The sequence below is a fragment of the Diabrotica virgifera genome, chromosome 10 (assembly GCF_917563875.1).
Source record: "Diabrotica virgifera virgifera chromosome 10, PGI_DIABVI_V3a".
NCBI lineage: Eukaryota > Metazoa > Arthropoda > Insecta > Coleoptera > Chrysomelidae > Diabrotica > Diabrotica virgifera.
The window spans coordinates 102,162,707-102,186,366 of record NC_065452.1 but is presented as its reverse complement, the minus strand read 5'-3'; the positions used below and the strand labels follow the sequence as shown (position 1 = coordinate 102,186,366).

At 34.5% G+C, this 23,660-nt stretch overlaps 1 protein-coding gene across 2 annotated transcripts in view; it reads right to left on the bottom strand.

Annotated features, from left to right (window-relative positions):
- LOC114329727 (solute carrier family 12 member 6) overlaps positions 1-23,660 on the bottom strand; it is a 551,775-nt gene that overhangs the window by 119,119 nt on the left and 408,996 nt on the right. For both annotated transcript variants that reach the window (XM_028278912.2, XM_028278916.2), the window contains exon 4: positions 14,214-14,446. In XM_028278912.2, coding sequence (XP_028134713.1) covers positions 14,214-14,446 — 233 coding nt within the window. The remainder of the gene's footprint in view (positions 1-14,213; positions 14,447-23,660) is intronic.

Genomic DNA, 23,660 nt, shown 5'->3' with positions numbered 1-23,660 from the left:
GTCTTTTTCTTGTGTGATTTCTGCAATGGTAATTGTGAAGTAGTTGAGAAGTCTGTCGCTGCTGTTATGACGCAATTAAACAGTTTTCCAGATCTAATGGCAAAGAAGATCGATGTGATGTTTAAATCATTCAAAGACGAGATGCTAAAAATGTTAAAAGATCAAATTCATGATGTCCCAAGACCTTCGTGCAGCTCGCCTGAATTGTCATTTGCGAAAGTAGTCCAGAAAGCTCCTACTGTGCTAATTACACCCAAAGATCCAAAACAATCTTCTTCTTCTACCAAATCCGAGTTAATCCGTAAAATTGATCCTATTAAAGAAAATATCCAGGTTACACAAGTAAAAGAAATCAACAAAGGCGGTATAGCGATCCGTTGTGGTAACGATTCGAAATTTCAAGATTTAATGAACTCTACAGTGAACAATAAATATAATATTAAAGTAATTTCTCCTCTTAATCCTCGTGTACGTATTGTCGGTATTTCTGAAAATTTAGATAAAGTTATCCTGTTAAATATGCTTAAAGAGCAAAATCATAGCGTGCTATCAAGTGACTGCGTTTGTGATGTAATATCGGTTAGTCCCTTAAAGAAAAATCAAAATGTATTTCAAGCTATACTTCAAGTAGATCTGGCTACCTATCATCGTCTTTTAAATTATGAGCATGTTGTTGTGGGTTATGATTATTGTAGAGTATATGATGCTGTGGAGGTTAGGCGATGTTTCAAATGCTGCGGTTTTCATCACTTCGCAAATAATTGTCAAGCAAATCAAGTAGTCTGTCCAAAATGTTCTTTAAGTCATCAAGTCTCTGAATGTAAGTCTACTGCTTTAAAATGTATAAACTGTGTTAATTATAACAAACGTGATGGAGTTCAGACGATTAATACTGACCATGCAACATGGGATAAATCCTCATGTCATGTATTCAAGCATACGCTGGACTCATTTAAGGCTAATATACTTGACATTAAATAGCAACCACAGAAACAATTTATTAAGCCCCAGGTGACGAATAATGGAAGCCCAAAACTAAATATTGAAGTATATTTCCAAAACTGTCGCAGTTTGCTAGGTCGGACTCAATTGGTTTACACTAACCACGGCTCCGTTCCTGGTACCCATAAAATTTTTGCGTTCACTGAAACTTGGTTAAATTCTAGTGTGTATGATTCGGAACTTTTTGATCCTGAATTGTTTACTGTGATTCGTTCAGATCGGGATTTTTTAGCCACTGGGACAGCTAGAGGTGGAGGTGTACTATTAGCAGTTAATAAAGCATTAAATGTTATTCCTATTGATGTCTACTCTATATGTGCTGCTATTGCTGAAGTCAAATTAATTGATGTAGTCATAAGCAAAGTTGTATCAAAGAAAATAGTTTTTTATCTCGTGTTAGTATATATACCTCCGCAAACACCTCTAGCTGAACTAGAATTATTCCTAGAGTGATTAGAAACAGTCGAATGCCTTTTTAACGAAACAGTATTAGTCTTGGGTGATTTTAATATACCGGAATATACTCAAGGCATTACTACCGGTAAATCAGTGGCCGTGCAGAATGTTGCAAATTTCTTTAATCTATCGCAATATAATCATGTAGTTAATCATAATGAACGAATCCTAGATTTGGTATTTTCTAATATATTTTGTAACGTATATCAGGCAATTGACTATGTTGTTCCCATGGATAACCATCATCCACCGCTCATCATTGATTTTAGTATTAAAAAAGAATTTAATGAAATCAAAATCGACAGTAAGCAGAATTTTAACTTTAAGAGAGCCAACTTTATAGAACTTTATAATGAACTCTATTTATCTGACTGGTCTTTTCTTTCCACTGATCTTGATATCAACAGCAACCTAAATGCCTTTTATCAGTATATTCACAGCATCTTCTCTAAACATATTCCTCTTAAAAAGAAGCAAACTAAACGTTATCCGTTTTGGTTCAATGGTGATCTGATTAATCTTCTGAATACTAAAAATAGAGCTTGGAACGCGTACAAAAAATCTCGTAATATTCAAAATTACACTGAATTCAAGAGAATTCGTTCAGAATTCAAATACTTTAATCAAATAATATACAAGCGTTATGTGTCTCAACTAGAACTCAATCTTAAACAAGATCCTCGTAGCTTTTGGTCGTTCATAAACTCCAAGAAAACAAATTGTTCTATTCCTGAAACTATGTCGTATAATAATATAAAGCTAGAGACTTCACAGGATATTGCCTCATCATTTGCCGATTTCTTCTCAAAGTCATACACCGATATTTCTCCTCCCGACCATATCACTCCCAAATTAAATACATATATTGCCGAACAATTGCACATTCCCGCTTTTACAAAATCTGAAATTGAACAGGCCATAAGGAAGATTAAGCCGAACATGACGATGGGACCAGATAATATTCCAGCATTTCTCATAAAAGATTGTGCCCACGTATTTTCAACTCCTCTGTGTACTTTATTTAACTGCATATTATCCAGTTCGGTCTTTCCCACACAATGGAAAGTTTCTAAAATTGTCCCTGTGTTTAAGAAAGAAAATCGAACTTCTATCCAAAACTATAGGCCTATTGCTATCATATCCAACTTTAGTAAAATTTTCGAGATATGTATAAATAAACACCTTTACACCCACATTTCACCATTCATAGTTCCCCAACAGCACGGATTTATCAGTGGTAAATCTACTTTAACAAATCTTGTTAATATCACTCAATTCCTGTGTGAAGCATTAGACAGAAATGCTCAAGTCGACGTCATATACACTGACTTTTCCAAAGCTTTTGACCGCTTAAGTCATAAAATTCTACTGAATAAGCTCAGTTCTATTTCAATCACACCTACGCTGTTACAATTATTTAACTCTTATTTTACAGATCGATGGCAATATACACAAATTAGAGGTTTTAAATCAACCCCTTTTCCTCAGTTATCCGGAGTACCTCAAGGTTCAATTGTAGGGCCGCTACTGTTTGTGATATTCGTTAATGATATTGTTGATGACCTAGATGTTCATTCACTAATTTATGCGGACGATTTAAAATTATTTTTTGAAATTAAGTCACCCTCCGATTGCATTAGACTTCAAGAAAATTTAAATAAAATCAGTATATGGTGTGACACTAATTGTTTGCAGCTAAATGCGTCTAAATGTAATGTTATGTCTTTTTCTAGAAGCCCTTCTCCAACACACTACGATTATCATATACATAATACTTCCATTTGTCGCCCCAGCTCTGTTAAGGACCTGGGGGTCATATTTGACTGCAGACTATCATTTGTTCCACACATCACTAATATCGTTGCGGGTGCGTTTAGTACTCTAGGTTTCATTTTACGAAATGCGAAAGAACTTACCGATATTGACACTTGCAAATTTTTATATTCATCTCTTGTTCTCCCCAAACTCGATTATGCATCGATAGTTTGGTCTCCAATTTATCAAAATCACACAACTGTTTTGGAATCAGTACAGAGGCGGTTTTTAAAAAGTATGCACTTTAAATCCACTGGCATTTATCCTGCTAGGGGATTTTCTGAAGAGCTACTTCTCGATAAATTTAAGATGCAAAGTCTTCAGCGTCGTAGAATAACTCAATCTTTATGCTTTTTATTTAAAATTATTAACAATCAAGTAAATACTCCTGAGTTATTGCAACTTCTTAATCTCCACGTACCACGTGTTGCTTCTCGTACTTCACAAACGTTTTATGTTAACAGAGCCAGATCAAATATTTTGGTGCAGTCACCTCTAGTACAAATGCAAGCTCACTACAATGCGAACTCTGATCTCTTTGACATCTTCAATTCTAATTTACGCATCATTAAGAATACTGCTAACGATATTAGGTTGCAGCCAGTCACTTTTTAGCATCTTGCTGTTATATTATATATTTATTCTGTATTTTTGTATTTAATTGTTTTACATACTATGTATTTTCTGTTTTTCTTTAATTACTTTATAAGTTTTTATTCGTCGTTGTTCGTATGTGAGTGTGTTTTTCTCATCTTGAGTTTTTTCACACACTTACATATAAACGGCGTTTATGTAGTCTATGTATTTTATACTGTTTTGTTGTTATGTTTATGATCTGTAAACGGTAAATTTACTAATACGCTTAATACACTAACCCAGATTGTAATTGGTCCAGTACTGTTATTTGGGTACTAAATAAATAAATAAAAAAAAAATAAAAAAAATAAATAAAAAATAAATTTATTAGAGAGATGAGGACTCCCAACACATTGTCTGGGAGATTTGAGAAAATTTTTATGGATAGTCCATCGGTACTACAGGAAGATTTGCTTTTGATACTCTTGATTGTTTGGATCAGTTCAGATTTACCAATCGGTCTTATAAAGAATGAATTCGAAACCTTTCTTGAATTAGGGAGATAGGAAATGGGATCTTGTTGTGACACAATAGTTGATGTTATATTTTTACTCACATTAACAAAGTATTCATTTAGATTTTCTGGGTCTGGAAGGGAAAATGTTTGAGCTGTGTGAGTTTTACTTCGAAGATCGTTTATTATGGACCAAGTTTCTTTTGCAACACTTTTGGAGCTTCTGAGACGATTTTGATAATACAATTTTTTAGCCGATTTTATAAGTTTTAAATAGATTGCCCTGTACTTGGTGATATATTCAATAACAGAGACGTTGGTAGTAAATTTCTTGATATACAGTAGTGAACGCATGTTTTTGGCTGATATGCGGACACCTTTGGTAGTCCAGGGTTTGCGATGTTTTTGCTTAATTGTGATTAAAGGAAATGCTGTATTGAAGATACAGCTTATTCAAAAAATCACTGAAATTATGATCGACGTCCAAGGAAGGAAAGTGCCACTCAGAGGTTAAGCATAAATTTTGGAATTTACGAAAGTTCCAACCGGAAAAAATCCTGCCTAAACGTCGAGTTTTCGAGGAGGACTTGCTAAAGATGTTAAACTTCGTATAAACCGCTTCATGATCAGATAGTCCCGCATTAACAGTTGTAGCGCAGACATCAAGGGGTGAGAAATCTGAGACAATATAATCAATTATGGTAGATGAAGTCTTTGAAATCCTTGTAGGAGAATCAATGTGCATTGATAGACCATATGATTCAAATATGTTGACCAGGGATAATTGTGTAGCACAAGCAGCAGCATAATTAATGTTGAAGTCCCCGCATAAAATTTTTCTGCTTTTATGTGGCAGGTCATCTAACAAATTAAGCAGGTTCTGAAAAAATAGTTCCACGGAAGAGTCAGGTGATCTATAAATGCAAATAATATAAAGATTAAGGTTCTTACTGTAAACTAAGGAAAACTCAAAGAATGCTTCACTTAATAGAAAGTCATAATTTGTTACTAGAGAAAAATCATTATTTGTAGAAAGAATTAGGGTGCCTCCATGAGCTGAACTTGGACGGTCATACCTAGCAATAGTGGAATATTTTTCTACAAAAAAATGCTCGTTGACTTCAAGCCAGTGCTCAGTAACCGCAACTATCGGTGGAAACCCTAATTCCTCTAGATGTTATGGGGATTTTCCCCTTAAACCCCCTTAAATATTTGTGTCCGTTCCAATTAAATTATTATTACGGCACCATTAGCTAAAGACAATGTTTTTAACTTTTAACAGGCAAAAAAGTTTTAAAGACATTGTGTTTAACTAATGGTACCACAATAATAATTTAATTTTGTTCTGAAGCTATTTTCTTGTGGCATTTTTATAATCAACTATTTTCAATGGGAAATAAGCCACAATTTTACCAAAAAAATGATTTTATTAGCGGTTCGACGCCCAAGTCGGGTGTAGTTGTCAAAATACAAAATACCTAATACTAGATTAAACAAAAATGTTGCTTAGTTAGCAAAAAATTCTTCTAATAATTTATTTAATCTGACTCATTTATATCGGCAATTCAGACATGTATTATACATTTTAAAGTAGAAGGCTTTAAAATGATATTGCCAATATTGATGCGTTGCGTTCCTGGGACGACTTTACTAAAAGATAGTTCATTCGATTACATGAAATCAACCTCAACTCAAGAATATCCGCCACAAAAATTCATAGCATGTGATCCGTCTTTAAAAAGACAACCAAATGTAACGGTGGCAGTAAAATTCTCGCGCTAGAGATTCCATAGTAAATCACGAGGGAAAACCAGGAAAAAACCTCGTGATACTATCCCGACATCGTAAGTATTTGGGCTTACATTTAGTTTACTCTCAAAACTAATACCAAATTCTGACTTTAATATAATATATGCTATTTTAAATTATAAATAATATTAATAATACATAGATATTATATAAATAATACTAAAATATAAAATATGTACTAACTCGATATGTTACTGACTTACTAATCGTGGTATTTTCTTTCTATTGACTTCCTCTTTTAGTATGGGTAACCACATCCTACTGCACTCTACCGAGGAATTTGCGACACAATTGTTTTCATTTAGCATAATTAGAGCTGCTTATTTGATTTTTCTCTTTTTACTATCTGTTTCTTTCAGGACTATACTTGAATCTCTCCACTGAACTCTATGTTCATTATCCCATGCGTGTTGACATATTTGAGATCTATCAAATTCTCTATTTTTAATATAAGACTGATGTTCACTTATTCTAACGCTTAATGGTCTTGATGTTTCACCTAAATAAAATTGTTCGCATTCACAAGGTATTTTATAAATACAATTCTTTGTTCTTTCTTGTTCACTGTTAGGTTTAGTTTTAGATAGAATAGATCTCAATGTGTTTGTTGTTTTGAATGTTGTTGAAATGTTGAATTTATTTCCTATTGTTTTAAGTTTCTCGGAATTTAATTTACTATGGAATCTCTAGCGCGAGAATTTTACTGCCACCGTTACATTTGGTTGTCTTTATAAAGACAGATCACATGCTATGATTTTTTGGCGGATATTCTTGAGTTGAGGTTGATTTCATGTAATCGAATGAACTATCTTTTAGTAAAGTCGTCCCAGGAACGCAACTCATCAATATTGGCAATATCATTTTAAAGTCTTCTACTTTAAAATGTATAATACATGTCTGAATTGCCGATATAAATGAGTCAGAATAAATAAATTATTAGAAGAATTTTTTGCTAAGCAACAACATTTTTGTTTAATCTAGTATTATTTTGTATTTTGACAACGACACCCGACTTGGGCGTCGAAACGTTAATAAAATCATTTTTTTGGTAAAATTGTGGCTTATTTCTCATTGAAAATAGTTGATAATAATTTAGTTGAAACGAAAACCCATTCAATTTCTATGAGGTACACAAATTTCACTGTTATATTTTTTTTAAAGATGTTCCTGTCATAAGAATGCCACATGTCCATTTTCAATACAATATATCGAATAGTTTTCGATATATTGTAAAAAAAATCAATTTTCATTTTGCAACTTCAAAAGGCTGTAACTTTTTTTATGTGCATATTTGTACCAAGTTAAGTTAGGTTCAATCTAACCATTTTTGGTCCCAGATTCTATTAGCCTTGCGACATCCAATATTCGATATAGGCCTCCCCTTCGCTCCTCCATATTTCTCTATCCTGAGCCATGTGCATCCATTTTGAGCCTGCTTGGAGTTTTAGGTCATCTACCCATCTCATCTGTGGTCTTCCTCTCTTTCGTTTATATGTCCATGGTCTCCACTCTGTAATAATTTTATTCCATCTTTCGTCTTTTTGTCTAATCGTATGACCGGCGAATTTCCATTTTAGTTTAGCTGTTTGACGAGTAGCATCTTTAACTTTTGTGATATTTCTTACCCAGGAATTCCTTTTCCTATCTGACAGTCTTACGTTGATCATTTGTCTTTCCATTGCTCTTTGTGTTTTCGCAATTCTGTCAATATTCGCTTTTGTGGACGTCCATGTTTGACATCCATATGTAAGGACCGGAAGAATACATTGGTCGTAGATTTTTGTTTTTAGATATTGAGGGTATTTTTTATTCTTCAATATGAAGCTGAGCTTACCAAACGAGGCCCACGCTAACTTCGTTCGTCCCAGATTATGTGATTTAATTTATGACCTGCCTTTTTGTTACATCCTGTATATTATAAGCAAACTACCAAGTATATCATATATACAAAGTGCGTCAACAATAAATTGGCTGAAAGGGGGGGGGTCATTACAGTAGGGTTCCCGGCCAGTACAGAAAGAATTAAATGGGTGTGGGGTAATGGGTACTGAATTTTGGTTACATTGATGGTGCAACCAAAATTATACTGAAATGATGGCATCTCATTAGGTAAAATGTTCCGGAAGCAAAATGAGTCGTAAATCTATTCGGATTTCTGGTTGGGAACTATTTCAGGGAAAATATCATTGCAGGAGCTCAATTGATGCCAAAATGAGAGAGCACAGGTTAAGATGGTTTGGGCATGTTCAACGTGGAGACGTTGATCACCCAATATAAAGAATTGCTGATTTGCCTGTTTCTGGAAGGACTAGGAGAAGAAGATATAAAAGACCTGGTGGGATACGTTTAGATAGGACATTTTGATATAAACCAAGATATAAGCTTATAAGAAATGTAACTGGAAAGCCGTTCCGCATAGGGATGAAGGAAATTTACTAATATATTGGAAGAGTTAGTAATTCGTCGATGTCTTTACATCGATTCTCCTTTTTAACCTCCTTTATACATCCAACAAACAAATAATCCACTAGGAAGAATTTCCTGTAGCTGGCTGTATACCATTAATTACAAGTAAAATTTAATAAAAAATTTTGGTCTTGGTAAAAGGTATATTATTTTAAAAAACCCTATAGGGCTACAAACATCGAACAGAACGTTTTCGCTCTAAAAAGAGCATCATCAGTGTTGCAAGAACATGGTGAGCCAACCAAAAAATACGAAGGTCAAAGCCTTTCAAAAATGGACTAAAAGTCACATCAAAATGCTAACATAGCAAATTCCAAAGGATGGATATAATCCCTAAGGATATGGCCCTAGGATAACATATGACTCCCACACGTTGTAAGTGGGTCAAAGGTAACAAATTAGGTCATTATGTTACAAGAGCTGACAGGCAACTAATAGAAACAGAAAACAAATAATGTTTATTATGGGATGACACGATAATCGAATGTAAATATCCGTATATTTCGGCCACGCCTGTCCTTATATTTAAACAGAAAAACAGAAAGCGATAACGAAAACTTTTCTAGGGGCAGGACCTGTGTACAGGCACGGCCCAAGGGATTTTGCCGCCCTGGGCGAAATCCAAAAACGCCGCCTTCCCTTCCTCTTGGTATACCCAAAAACTCAAAAATTTCACCATGGCCCTTAATTTGCTGAAATCTATCACTTAATAGGTCCATTAACAGTTTTGTCTATAATTTTTAAATGGAAGTCAACTTTATATCGTGTCCCTGGATCTAGGTCCAAATTTTCATCTTCAGCCTCGTGGCCAAATTGTCACTTTCTAGTAATAGCCTAATAGTAATAGATAGTCTCTTTCTGGATATTACTGTGCCTCCTTTTCGGGTTCTCAATTTCTAACTTTGATGAGCTCTGTTGCGTCTGTCAAATAGCCCTGGAATTTTAAATCACTTCTGAGAGACTTAAAATGGATTTCCGATATTTCTAATGAACTGATAGCTTGATACGCTCTCATACCAATACTCTATATATATGGACCGTTCACTCTTGTTAGAGTATAGGTCGCTCAAATACTATGAGCTCTTTTAATCCATTTCACGCGGTGTATTAGTCCGCAGTTTCTTTTAGGTCATCGTTCATAGGTTGTGATGTTTTTTTGCCTTCTCTACTATCTTCCTCCACTCACTCCGGTCCTGACTCTTTTCTCTCCAGTTTGCAATTTCCATCTTTGATATATCGTCTAGCAGTTGATCTTCCCATCTTATTTTTGGTCTTCCTCTTGGTCTATTTGTTACTGGTCTCCAGTTCACTATCTTCCTGATCAGTTCTTCTACCCCTCTTCTTTGTGTGTGTCCAAACCATCCGAGTCTTTGTACTTTAATGAATTTTACTATATCTTCTCCTTCAGTTATATTTATTATTTCATGGTTCATCAGCCTTCTATATTCCCCTGTTTCTGTCATCACTGGGCATTGTATTCTTCTCAAAATTTTTCTCTCAATTATTCTTAACTTTTCTTCGTCTTTTTTCGTAAGGCACATTACTTCTGCTCCATAGGCTATCACTGGTCTAATTGCTGCTGTATATATTTTTGATTTTGTTTTTTTGCTCAGGTTTTTGTCCTTGAGTAGTCGGTGGTATTTCCAATATACTCTATTCACTGCTTTAATTCTTTAGTTTATCTTTATACTCCTTCACTATCACCAATACTCTGCAATGCCATATTACCACAGAGCAAAGAAAACTAAAATCACGGATTTGATTTGCCAAACAGCTTGCCTCATGAGCAGCCATTTCTTCAATTTGGTATCTAATGGGAGTAATTGCATCAATTATTCTACTTTCCCATCTAGTTTCGGACAAAGGTTTCAATATTAGGCTAGAAATATGATTTTTCAGCATAGTCCAACGATGAATAGATGCTGAGAAAAAGTTGTAAATTTTTGTCACTAAGGAAAAGAAAGAAACTTCAAACTGTGAGGCTTTAGCAGCATCGTTTACGACTAAGTTAAGTGATTGGCTAGAACATGGGACAAAAAATGCTCTAGAATTCATTTTCAAAATTCTGTTTTGAACTCCCATCTTCTCTTTCATGTTTGCCCCATTATCATACCCTTGTCCTTTCATATCTTGCAAAGGTATTCCCAGTTCATTCTAGGACTCTCTAACTCCCAGTGCAGTGGTTTCCACTACAGGCACAAATTCAAGAAAATGTTCTTCAATTTTACCATTTTGTGAACAAGAACCTAAGTCGACAAAATGTACAACAATAGTCATCTGTTTCACCCCAGCAATATCAGATATATAATCTAAAATTATGCAATAATACTTTGTTGATTTCAAAAAGTTTAAAATTTTATTTTTGATTTGGTCATGGAGGAGCTGAATAATTTCGTTTTGAATACGTTTTCCCAAGTAGTCATGCTGCTTGTTACTCCCATTAGTTATTCTCCTAATGTGCTCTTGTAAAACAGAATAAAAATTTTAAAGAGCTCAAAAAGCTTAAAAAATTACCATTGTTTTGATGAAAATGTTTATCAGAATCAGAATCGCCCCTCAATGGAAGACACTGTTGTGCTAAGAACTGTATTATTGATATAAGTCGTTGTATTACATTTTTCCAATGATCAGTTTGTGAATTTAGAACTTTTTGTGTTTCTTCATCTATGATTTTGCCCGATTCTAGTCTAATTGCTAGTTCTACCCCACTGTCGCTGTGACTGTAGATGAGCTGGAGACTTAGCGTGGCTGGACAAAGCTTCAGCCATATGTTTCTAATTATTATATCCATTTTCAGTAAAGTTAATTTTAAGTGAATTTCAGTGAATTTAGTTTAGTTTTGATTCTATTATTCTTATGCAATGAAGAAGAAGGCGGTGTTGTCGATTTTTCGTCGAATGAACCTTGCAATTGTTATTGTTTCACTTACTTAATTCTCGTTTTTACAGTTGCATTTCTGCCGCTCTTGTTCATAATATTGATTTTTTATAATATTAAAAACCTAAGTTATTATTTCTTCAATTTCAAAAATTGGCTGTCCTCTAAAATTTGCCGCCCCTGAATTTGCCGCCCTGGGCGGTCGCCCAGTTCGCCCATCCCTGGGGCCGGGCCTGCCTGTGTATTAGGGTGGTTCGAAAAAAACTTTTTTTTATTTCAGATCGGTATAGTGCACAAAAGTTGCTATTGGTATAGACGTGAAAAAGCCACTAATTATTATTTTTTATTAATTTGTCTTCTGGTCGCGTAATGCCATCGAAGTTAGCAAAAAATTGTGAAAAACCTTAATTTTTCATATTTTTCTTAACCAGGCCAGATGGTTTTAATTGCGTTCCTATATTGTGAATTAACTACTAAAAGTATGTAAAATCAATACACATGCACTTATTATAAATTTGTTTCATATGTTCCGGTCGCACAAAATAATACAAAATGAGTAAAATCAGTAGTTTTTGAAAAATTTCAAAGTTTGACTGTTTAATACATTTTAATCGTACAACTTTTAGAGATGCTATAGTTTAATTCTATTACAATAATATATTTAAAATCCAAGCATATAAGATAAATTTTGATAGTCAAGTGGAATTCGGTCGAGCAACTTCGTCAAAAACAACAGACTACCGAGAGGCGAGGCGAAAGTGACGAATGCCAGGGAAGCGCGCACAGTCACAAATAGAGATACATGTGGAAAGACCTCTACAATGGAGTATTTCTTTTCTCCATTACAACGAACTGCCATTTCGCTACCTTTTCCAACACTTAGATGAAAATACAACAGGCCCAATAGGATATCCGGAACGATTGGAAAGGCCCTACCTGATTGCGAAAGACTACCAGTTGTTGACAAGCTTATTCTTAGCAAGGACCAATGGTACTTGCTTGAGATATCAGACGTCGTCAAGTTAGGATATTGTTCAGAAGACTTTGTAGTACGTGATCCTGGCCCAATGTCAAAGTTGGCCTCGCTGAGCGGTGCAATACTGTGGTTCTAATATGGAACTGTGTGCACATACTTTATTTGAAGCTTTGGTCACTAGCCAAACGCATCTTTCAACTGCCCTTGTATGGCACAGGAAAGCATATATACTCATAACAGGCTTGAAGTCATTGCTCACATACTGTTTTATCTCTTCATTAGTCAATGGTCTTAACAGTGAAGGAGGAGTCAGTGTACAGTGTACAGTCTCCATTTGATAATTTCGTAATACTCTTTAGCATCAAAGTTTAAGTTTGGTGGTTTAAAGATTCTGATAGTCACTTTCAGATATTGCTTGCTTTGCCTTCATGATACGCCTGAAGCCCAGCTTTCGAATATGGTTTCTTTCATCAGTTACCGTAGCCAAAAGTAAACTTTCGGGATGGGTAAAGTAAGAATTCCATTGTAAAACGGTATCAATAACTTGAAGAAGCTCTTCTGGTAAGTACCTTGTAGATTCAATGATTTTGTAAACATGTCTAGGCCCATCTGTGAATTTGTAGTTTATTTTTATGGTACAAACCACATAGGCATATAGCATTTGAGAATGAATGTGACAATCTCTCTCAGATTTTCAGAACGGCTGGACACACTGATGTAGAAACATAAAACCCGGTTTGCAGTAGTAAGTCATCTTGAATGTGACATTGAGCTAGGATCACGTACTACAAAGTCTTCTGAACATTATCCTGATTTCATGATTTCTGATATCTCAAGCAAGTACAATTGGTCCTTGCTAAGAATACGCTTGTCAACTTTTGGGATCTCACAATCAATAGGATTAGAATCAATAACTGGTAGTCTTTCACAATCAGGTATAGGGACTTTCCAATTGGTCCGGAATATCCTATCGGGCCTGTTGTATTTCCATCTAAGTGTTGGAAAAGGTGGCGGAATGACAGTTCGTTGTAATGGAGAAGAAAAATACTCCAATGAAGAGGTATTCCCACATGTATCTCTATTTGTGGCTGCGCGCGCTTTGCTGGCATTCGGCACTTTCGCCTCGCCTCACGGTAGTCTGCTATGTTTGACGAAGCTGCGCGACCGAATTCCACTTGAATATCAAAATTTATCTTATATGCTTGGATATTAAATATATTATTGTAACAGAATTAAACTACAGCATCTCTAAAGGTCGTATGATTAAATTGTACTAAACAGTCAAACTTTGAAATTTTGCAAAAACTACTAATTTTACTCATTTTGTATTATGTTGCGCGACCGGAAGATATGAAGCAAATGAATAAGTGCATTTATATTGATTTTACATACTTTTAGTAGTTAGTTCATGGTATAGGAACGCAATTAAAGCCATCTGGCCTGCTTAAAAAAACATGAAAATTAAGGTTTTTCACAATTTTTGCCAATTTCGATGGCATTGCGCGACCGAAAGACAAATTAATAAAAAAATAATAATTTGTGGTTTTTTCACGTTTATACAAATGGCAACTTTTGTGCACTATAGCGATCTGAAATAAGAAAAAAAGTTTTTTTCGAACCACCCTACTGTGTATCTGTGAAAGGAAATAGTACAATAAAATATTTAGAACGATAAACATTGTTTTGAAATATTATGAAATTAAAATAGAATGCAATACTTACTGAAGGTTGTCATTTCCGTTTATATTTACGAATATTCCAACATAAACGGCTACAATTGACAAAAGTACACATGCTAAAGCTACTGTTGCAAATTTATTGACAAACTTCACGCCAACATAGACAATCATGCCCATTATCAGTAGTAATCCTGTGCCATAGACTCTGAAGTTGTTAAATTTTACTTCGTCGTTTGAAATATCTCCAAACAGTGTAAGCTGGTCGGTAATGTACAACTAGAAGAAAAAACATACATGTAAATAAATACTATAGGTACTGTTTTGGTTAATTGGGGACACACATATTTTTCTGGTCTGAGTTAGTATGTGGTTCCGAACCGCGTCTAACAGATAGACTAAGGGCCGGTTGTTCGAACGCTAATCAAAAATGATCATTATCAAATATTTAATTACTGTCAAAACTGTCAATGTCAACTTTGATTGGGTTGCTGAAAACATAATTATTGATTACAATTATGAAATTATTTAATCAATTATGTTAATAAATGTTATGTTAATTGATTAACTAACCTCATAATTATAATCAATTATGTTTTCAGCAACCCAACCAAAGTTGACATTGACAGTTGGTGACAGTAATTAAATATTTGATAGTGATCATTGTTGATTAGTTTTCGAACAACCGGCCCTAAGGGTACGAATATGCCGAAGATACATGGATGCGCGCGGTGTAAGTGGCGATCGCGGTCGCTACATCGATGTCAAAACAAACCTTCATTTTCTTATGAGATCGCACATACCAAGGATGTGTCACCCGTTCACCCTTGTTTTGTTTTACATCGCGATCGAGCTGCTGATGGCGTGGTAAATTAGTTTATTGGTACGTGACATTCGCCGGAGATACGGCTGGTGTATTTATTCATTTCTTGTTGTAATCAGGTTGCGACAAGTTTTGGTTATATGGAAACCGCAAATATCACTGGTATCTTCGGTATTAGTACGTTCTTTAACGGTAAAATATTGCAAAACCTCTAAATTTTAAAGAACCGCTTGGATTGACATGAAATTTGGCATACGTATAGCTAACAAGTTCTAACGGAAACAATAGATGTGAAAAGGGACTACGCCAGGGAGACGCTCTATCATGCATCTTGTTCAACATCGTACCCGAGAAAATAATGAGGGACACAACAGTCAATACTCGAGGAACAATAATTAATAAAAGCGTGCAAATACTAGCATTTGCAGATGATGTTGACATAATCGCAAGATCAAGAAGAGAAATGATAGAGGCATTCAATCAAATAGAACGAGCTGCACAAAATAGTGGCCTTAAAATCAACCAGAACAAAACAAAATATATGCTGGTAAGTAAAAACACAGAAATAAGGCAGCCACAAAATATAACAATAGGAGAATTTAACATTGAGGGGGTAAAAAACTTTACATACTTGGGATCCCTAGTCACATCTGATAATAACGTAGCAGAGGAAGTGAAGAGGCGAATATTTATTGCCAATAAAAGTTACCATGGCTTAATTCGGCAACTAAGATAAGATAACGTCGCAAGGAAAACAAAATGCCAAATATACAAAACCTTAATAAGACCGGTACTCACATACGGCTCAGAAACCTGGACACTCACTAAAAGAGAGGAAACATTGCTAGCCACCTTTGAAAGAAAAATCTTGCGACACATATATAAGGGCACAAAAGAAAATGGAATTTGGCGAAGAAGGTACAATTTTGAACTATACGAAATATACCAGGATCCGGATATCATAGCATTCATTAAAATAGGACGGCTGCTATGGATGGGTCATGTAGAAAGAATGGAAGAAGGCGAAATACCAAACAAAATATTCAAACAGATGCCAGTAGGAAAAAGAACAAGAGGAAGACCGAAGCTGAGATATTTAGAACAAATAGAAAATGATATAAAAACCTTAAAAATAAAAAACTGGAGAAAAAAAGCACGAAACAGATCAGAGTGTAGAAGAGTCCTGGAACAGGCCAAGACCCAGAAAGGGCTGTCGAGCCAATGATAATAATAATAATAATAGCCTTTATCCCCAACAGTTTCCCATTTACAGAGGAATACAAAGAATAAGAAGTTATAAAAGCACTGCATGCTTAATACAAATAATAGAACTTAAAATCTAAGGTTGCGCAACTTAAAGTAGAACAATAAAACAAAAAGAAAAAGAATAAAATATAGGTAAATATTACAGAGATAATAAAACAGAAAATTTATATGCTTATATGTGGTAACTGATTAGAAATTACAAATAAGTATTGCATTTGTTTTTCAATTCCGAGACACTACAACAAAAAATGTCACAAACAGATGAAAGTTTGTTTGCATTAGCACACATCATATTAATCGGCGCTTTTAACATTAGATTTGTTTGAGCTCTTTTGCACAGAAACGTCTCATTTTGTCTTGATGCAGGCCTCGGAACAAAAAAATCTAATTGATTTAGTAACACTGCACAGTCTATCCCACCGCTTAATAACTTATATAGAAACAATACTGATGCCTGATTTCTACGTTTTTCTAGAGAGACAAAGATAAATCTTTCTAATAAATTAAAATAATTGCAACCCCTGGCCGTCAACTTTAAAACTAAGAAATTTTAAGAACTTCTTTTGCACCCTCTCAACAGCTGTTGTATATTGAGCATAAATAGGATTCCATATTAGAGATCCATATTCCAATTTTGTTCTCACTAAACTAAAAAATAGACACGATAGCGCGGTTACATCAGTAAAATTCCCACAATTTCTAAATATAAATCCATATATGCGGTAAGCTTGACTGACAATGAGGTTAATATGGACGTTAAATGTTAATTGAATATCAAAATGAACCCCTAAATCTCTAACTGTTTCAGTTCTCTCCAAAATTGTATTATCAATGACATACGAAAAAAATATTGTATTTGTTTTACGACTAAATAAATAAATAAATGTTAAGACTTTGCATTTAGCTATATTTAAATAAAGTCTATTGCTCAAACACCACCTTTGCAACAAATCAATTTGTTGTTGTAACATAATGCAATCATTTATATTGGATACCGAATCATAAAGTTTTAGATCGTCAGCAAACATTAATTTATTACAGCTTATGGACTTACATAAAACGTTAATGAATATTAGGAACAATAACGGACCTAAATTGGAACCTTGTGGAACGCCACTAGTTGCAAGGTAAGTGTCTGAACTATATCCATTGTAACAAACATACTGATTACGATTACGTAAGTAAGACTTAAGAAGTTGATAGAATGTCTCAGGAAAACCCATCAAGAAAATCTTTCTAAGAAGTATGACATGGCTAATTTTATCAAAGGCCTTGGAAAAATCGGTATAGACCACATCAACCTGTCCTCTTCTGTCTAATGTTTCGCTCAAATACTGGCTGAAAATTGATAAGTTGCTAATTGTTGATCTAGAACAGTGGTTCCCAACCTTTTTCCCATGATCGCCCCCTTAGACAGGTTTCACCAGTTGTGAGTACTATAATCGCCCCCCTCCCCAATTAAATTGAAACAAAAAATTAATCAGTACAATATTGATTTATTTTTACATTTCGTAAAATGATACATGGTAAGTCATCGTTCAATCTTCGCTTGTCCACTGCTGGACATAGATCTCTCTCATAATTTTCCCTCTATTTCGATCTTGTGCCTCTTGCATCTTGTCCACGTGTTGGTGAACATGGTTGGTAATAATTGTTAATTTCTCCCTTGGGCTTGGTGATACTCACATAATTTCTTTATGTCTGGCTCAATGTTGGTTAATAACTATGTACCTCAAATCCCCTCCGAGGTGGAGGCAATATGTTTGAAGATCCTCAGAATAACCACATAATGATTTCTGGGAAATTTGGTCAGACCTCCTCTCTGTATATTTTCTTCAAAAATAGATAGTTTGTTAATGAATGCTCCGACTACTCCCTTCGCTTTGGTCATATTTATGTTCTTCCTTTGTAATTCCAGATTCGTTCCATTTAATTTCAGATCATAAGATATTCAGAAATATCTGATAGTTAAGCGATGTCATTTCGCTTTTCTTGTAGTGCTGTACTCAGTGTGGGGTCAGTAGTTATAAGAAATTCGATAACAGTATCCATGAGACTGCAGAACCGCCGTAAGCAATTCCCTTTCGAAAGCCAGCGGACTTCCGTATGTAGTACTGGAGTAGCAGTGTATTAAATATCTAATCATTTTCTTTACAGAGTGTCAGAGTGTACGAAATATTCCATCATTCTTTGGTTTTGCTTTAATTTTATTTACCTCATCTATGACAAGACCAATATTACATATGAAGCACAGATATGGACCTTCACAAAGGAAAATATGGAAAGGATGGCCCATACTCAAAGGGCAATGGAAAGAAAGATGCTGGGTATCAAGCTAAGTGACAAAAATAAAAATACATGGATCAGAAATAAAACCAAAGTGAACGATCTAAACAAACATGCAGCTACTCTCTAGTGGAAAATATGACAAAACAACAGACGACGGAACAGCAAAAGACGGAAGATGGAATGAAGCGATAATCCACTGGAGACCTTGACACCGTAAAAGAGGAAAGGGCAGACCACAGATGAGATGGTCGAATGACCCAAAAAGATACGCTGGGACCAGATGAACAGGATTAGCACTGAACGGAGAAGAGTAGAAAAATAAGGGGGAGGCCTACGTTCAAATTTGGACAAATGAAGGGCAAAAGATAGATAGATGACAAAACGACCACAATTTCGGCCGTACACTTTTTGTTAGAGTCACATCGGCAGGGTCGGTTCGGTACCTACTCTCATCATTCTTATCCCACTTCTATCCCTTTCTCTTTTGTGCGGATGTTCGCCCAATACGAAAGCTCGATAAAAGGAAAATGCAGAATTAATTATAATGTATTACTTAACTATAGAATTAAATTGTATCATGATTCATAGCCCTCTGTTACTAGACGAGATGTTTGTGTTATTATTACCTGCATTGGTGTACATTTAATTACTTTTTATTATCCTATGGATATCCGATCAAAAGTATTGTTTTTTCTTCTCTTTTACCCATTTCTCGTTTCCCAGATGCTAATCGCCCACCTTATCGCCCCCTTTTCTCTATTGCCCCCCATATCGCCCCCTTCGCTCTATCGCCCCCCTGAAAATCTCAAATTGCCCCCAAAGGGGCGATCGCCCCCCAGTTGGGAATCACTGATCTAGAACTCATGAAGCCATGTTGATAGACAGATATAATATTTTTTCGTGCACAGATAAATGCGACTATATAGGATTGTCTCCAAGAGCTTTGCGACATTGCATAATATAGATATGGGTCTATAATTACTAATGTTCGCCCGATCCAATTGTTTATGAATTGGACATACTTTTGCTACTTTCCATTTATCTGGAAAAATTGAGGTTTTCAATATTAGATTAAAAATTACTTTCAAAGGCAAAAGCAAAGATGGTAGACAGTCTTTTAACCCGGCACCTGCCACGTGGCTTTGCAAGGCGCCAACTGCCACGTGGGCTGCTCACAGCACCCCTTAAAAATTTGCTGTGATCTACTTGTTTAAAAAATAAAATAATGTGTCGAGTAACACAAGAATATAAAAAAACATGTTTAATTAACTTATTAGCCACTAATATGTTATAAAAGTTAAAAAATAAAATGAAAAAGGTGTTATAAGCAAATTAGTAAGTACCAAGCCGTAATAAATGAAGTCAAGTAAAATATCTAAAAATATTAAGATTTAGTGAGTGCAGAGTCTATATTAATAATAATTTAAATCAGTTATTTCAATAAAAAATATAAATTTGACCTATTTATCAAAAATACAAAAAAAAATTAAAACTTAAAGTGCCAGATGATAACACCCCAATTCGACTTTAGAGCTATAAGTTCAGAATGACACTAAATAACCACTTCAAACACTAACACATCTATGCTATATAATATTATAGAAAGCTACTATGACGCACAGCTCGGTTACCAAACTTGAAATACCAAATATTTGATAAAAATGTGTTATGGGGTGCTGGTAGCACCCCACGTGGCAGGTGCCGGGTTAATAAAAAGGACGGTATTTTATCCGGACCACTTGTGAACTTATTTTTCAGTTTTTTACCCGCTTGTATAATTTCTTCTTCTGATATTGGTTCACAACTAATGTCTAAAAGTATGTTGTGATCGAAATTAATAGCAAAGTGCTGATCTTGATTTTCAGAAAGCGAAAATACACTTTGAAAAAAATTTCCAAACGCGTCAACAATAGATTGGGGGTTATCAATTTGTTCATTGTTATAAGACATTCTACCAGGTATTCTTGAAGACTTGTTTTTGTTATGTATAAATGACCAAAAAGACTTAGGTTCATCTCGTAGTGAGTACTGTATCTTTTGTACATAAGATTGGTAAGCATTTTTAATTTCTTGCTTAATATTTGACCTAAATCGACTAAATTGGTGATAATAAATAATATCATTTTTAGATTTGAACTTTTTATGAAGTTTTGCTTTTACTTTGATGTGTTTAATTATTTCACTAGTATACCAAACCGGATATTTATGCTTAAAGTTTTTAAAAAGCGGTACATTGGCATCTAGAATTTTATAAAATTTATCATAGAAATGTTGAACTGCAGTAATGATGATGATGATAGCTAACAAGTCAAAGAAAAAAAGTGATATTGTGCTGATATGTGCTTTTGCTCCGGGGATGGTTTCACCCCCTCTTGGGGGGTGAAAAAATATTCGTCCAAAGTAAGTCCGGAAATGGATAAACTGACTAATTCTAAGTAACTTTTGTTCTATAGAGTTTTTTCACTAAGTCAATACTTTTAGAGTTATTTGCCAGTGAATATGTTCATCTTTTCAACAAAATAACCACGCTTTTAGACGGTTTTTCGCAAATAATTCAAATAGTAAGTAGTTTGTCGAAGAAACATTCTTAGCAAAAATATAGCCTGTAAAAATTAAAAAAAAATGGTGTATATATCACGTCTCTATACCTAGTACAAGCAGAGTTATAGCTAATTAAAAATAGGTTCATATTCGTCAAATTCCAAATGGAATGCTTTAACCTGAAATAACCAAAAATGAAGCACGTTTCGGGTAAAACTCATTACAACTTATTTAAAGTGTTTAAAAAAGCTTCATTTTTGTTTTATAAAAGCAATTTCTAGTATCAAAAGTAAACAAGTTACGCTCAAAATAAAGTTAGTCTCTTTTTTTTTGGTAAAAAAATCGGGAAAATCACCCCCTAATTAGTATCTCAAATGAACTTAATCGTTACGACTTCACAAGTTTCTTAACTCTTGTATGCATTGTTTATATGACCTGTAAGTTTCATCGGTTCAAAGTCCTTATTATTGAAAGGGCTGTAGTTAAAAGGGGTTGAACGAGTCACTGATCACGAATGTATGCAAATTTAGAAACACCAAATCTTAATCAATTTTTGTCTAACAGAAAAACAAAAAAATACATGATATTCAGAAAAGCAATGCTGACTTTTTGTTTTTGAGATTTTTGGTATCTCTAACAATTTTTAAGTTATTTTGAAAAAAGCATACTTTTCAAAATTAAAATTTTAAAAAATTTTACTTTAAAACCAAATTTTTTCAAAAATATCACTTTGAATCGATGAAACTTACAGATCATATAAACACAACATAAGTAAAATAATTTGTGAAGCGGTAACGATTAATTTAGTTTAAGTTGCTAATTAGGGGGTGGTCTTCCCGATTTTTTTTTTTGCCAAAACAAAAGGGACCAACTTTATTTTGAGCGTAACTTGCTTAAATTTAATGCTAAAAACTTTTTATAAAAACAAAAATAAACCTTTTTTTAACACTTTAAAAAAGTTAAAATGGGGTTTTCCCAAAAAGTGCTTAATTTTTTGGATAGGTATTTCACTTCGAAATATTCTATGGTGAAAATGAATTTTTCATTGGCTATAACTGTGGTTCTACGAGGTCCAGAGACCTAACGCGTACAACATTTTTTTTACTTTTTTACAGGCTATGTTTTTGCTAAGTACGTTTTTTTTCGACAAAATACTTACTTTTTGAGTTATTTCCGAAAATCCGTCCAAAAATATAGTTATTTTGTTGAAAAATGAACATATTCACTCGCAAATAATTCGAAAAGTGTTGACTTGGCGAAAAAGCTCTATAGAACAAAAGTTACTTAAAATTAGTCGGTTTATCCATTTCCGGACTTATTTTGGACATACACTTTTTCACCCCCAAGAGGGGGTGAAAGTCACCCCCAGGGCAAAAGCACACATCGGCACAATATCACTTTTTTTTCTTTGACATGTAAGCTATGCGTATGCCAAATTTCATGTCCAAGGGGTTCTTTAAAATTTAGAGCAAAAACCGTGAAAGAATGTACTATAATATGTTCTGCCCGTCATCGATTTAAACCTCGACCACTATCGCGACCTACACCGCGCTCATCCATGTATCTTCGGCATGTTCGTACCCCTAGACTATAGTTTACTCGTTTGACTGCTTTTAGAGTGTCAGTAGTTCAGTTGCCAGCCTTTCTGTGTGACAGATGAGCAATGTGGGCGCAAACGGAAAACAACTCTAAGAACTGATAAAATTCTAATAAGAAATAGCAAACTAAATCTAAGAAAGATGAACACAGACCTTCGAAAGGATTTATTAGATTAGGCCGTTAAAGTCAGAATCTCAGCTGTATGGAAAAGGCTCCTGGAAGTTGGCCGGAAGGCAAGAAAAGCGAAGAAAAATCTTTTTCTAACACAGAAAATGATGAAAAAAGGCTTGGCAGGGACCAAGACTTGCAGACGCTACAAGACACAATTTGCAATAGTGAAAAACAGTTTGGTTTAACAATAAACATAAAAAAAACAAAAACCATGGTTATCAGTAACAGATGTAAAGTCATAACAAGGATCCAAATAAAAAATGAAGTAATTGAACAAGTGGACAAAATTAAATTTTAGGAGTCTTGATTACTGGGAAACTAAATCCGAAATCAGATATTTGATCAAGAATAGAGCAATTAAGAGCAGCCTTTTTGAAGAAGAGGAAATCTCTGAGTAACCAAAGACTCAACCTGCAAATCTGATATCGGATGGTAAAATGCTATATCCACTCCATTCTTTTTTATGGTGCCGAAACTTGGGCTGTTAAAGTTGACTTAATGAGAAAGCTGGAAGCTTTTGACATGTGGTTTTTTAGGAGAATTTTGAAAATACCATGGACCGATGATATTATGAACGAAATGGTGTTGCACAAAATGGAACTTTTGACCACCATTAGAAGGAGAAAGACAACATAATATATTTGGGACACATACTTAGAACTGATAATTATGAGTTTTTCAGCTGATTATGAAGGGTAAAATCAAAGGCAAAAGGAGTCCTGGTAGACGATAAAAATATCCTGGCTGAAAAACATTCTCAACTAGAACGGGGGTTAAATACATAGACCCTTTTAAGAAAAGCAG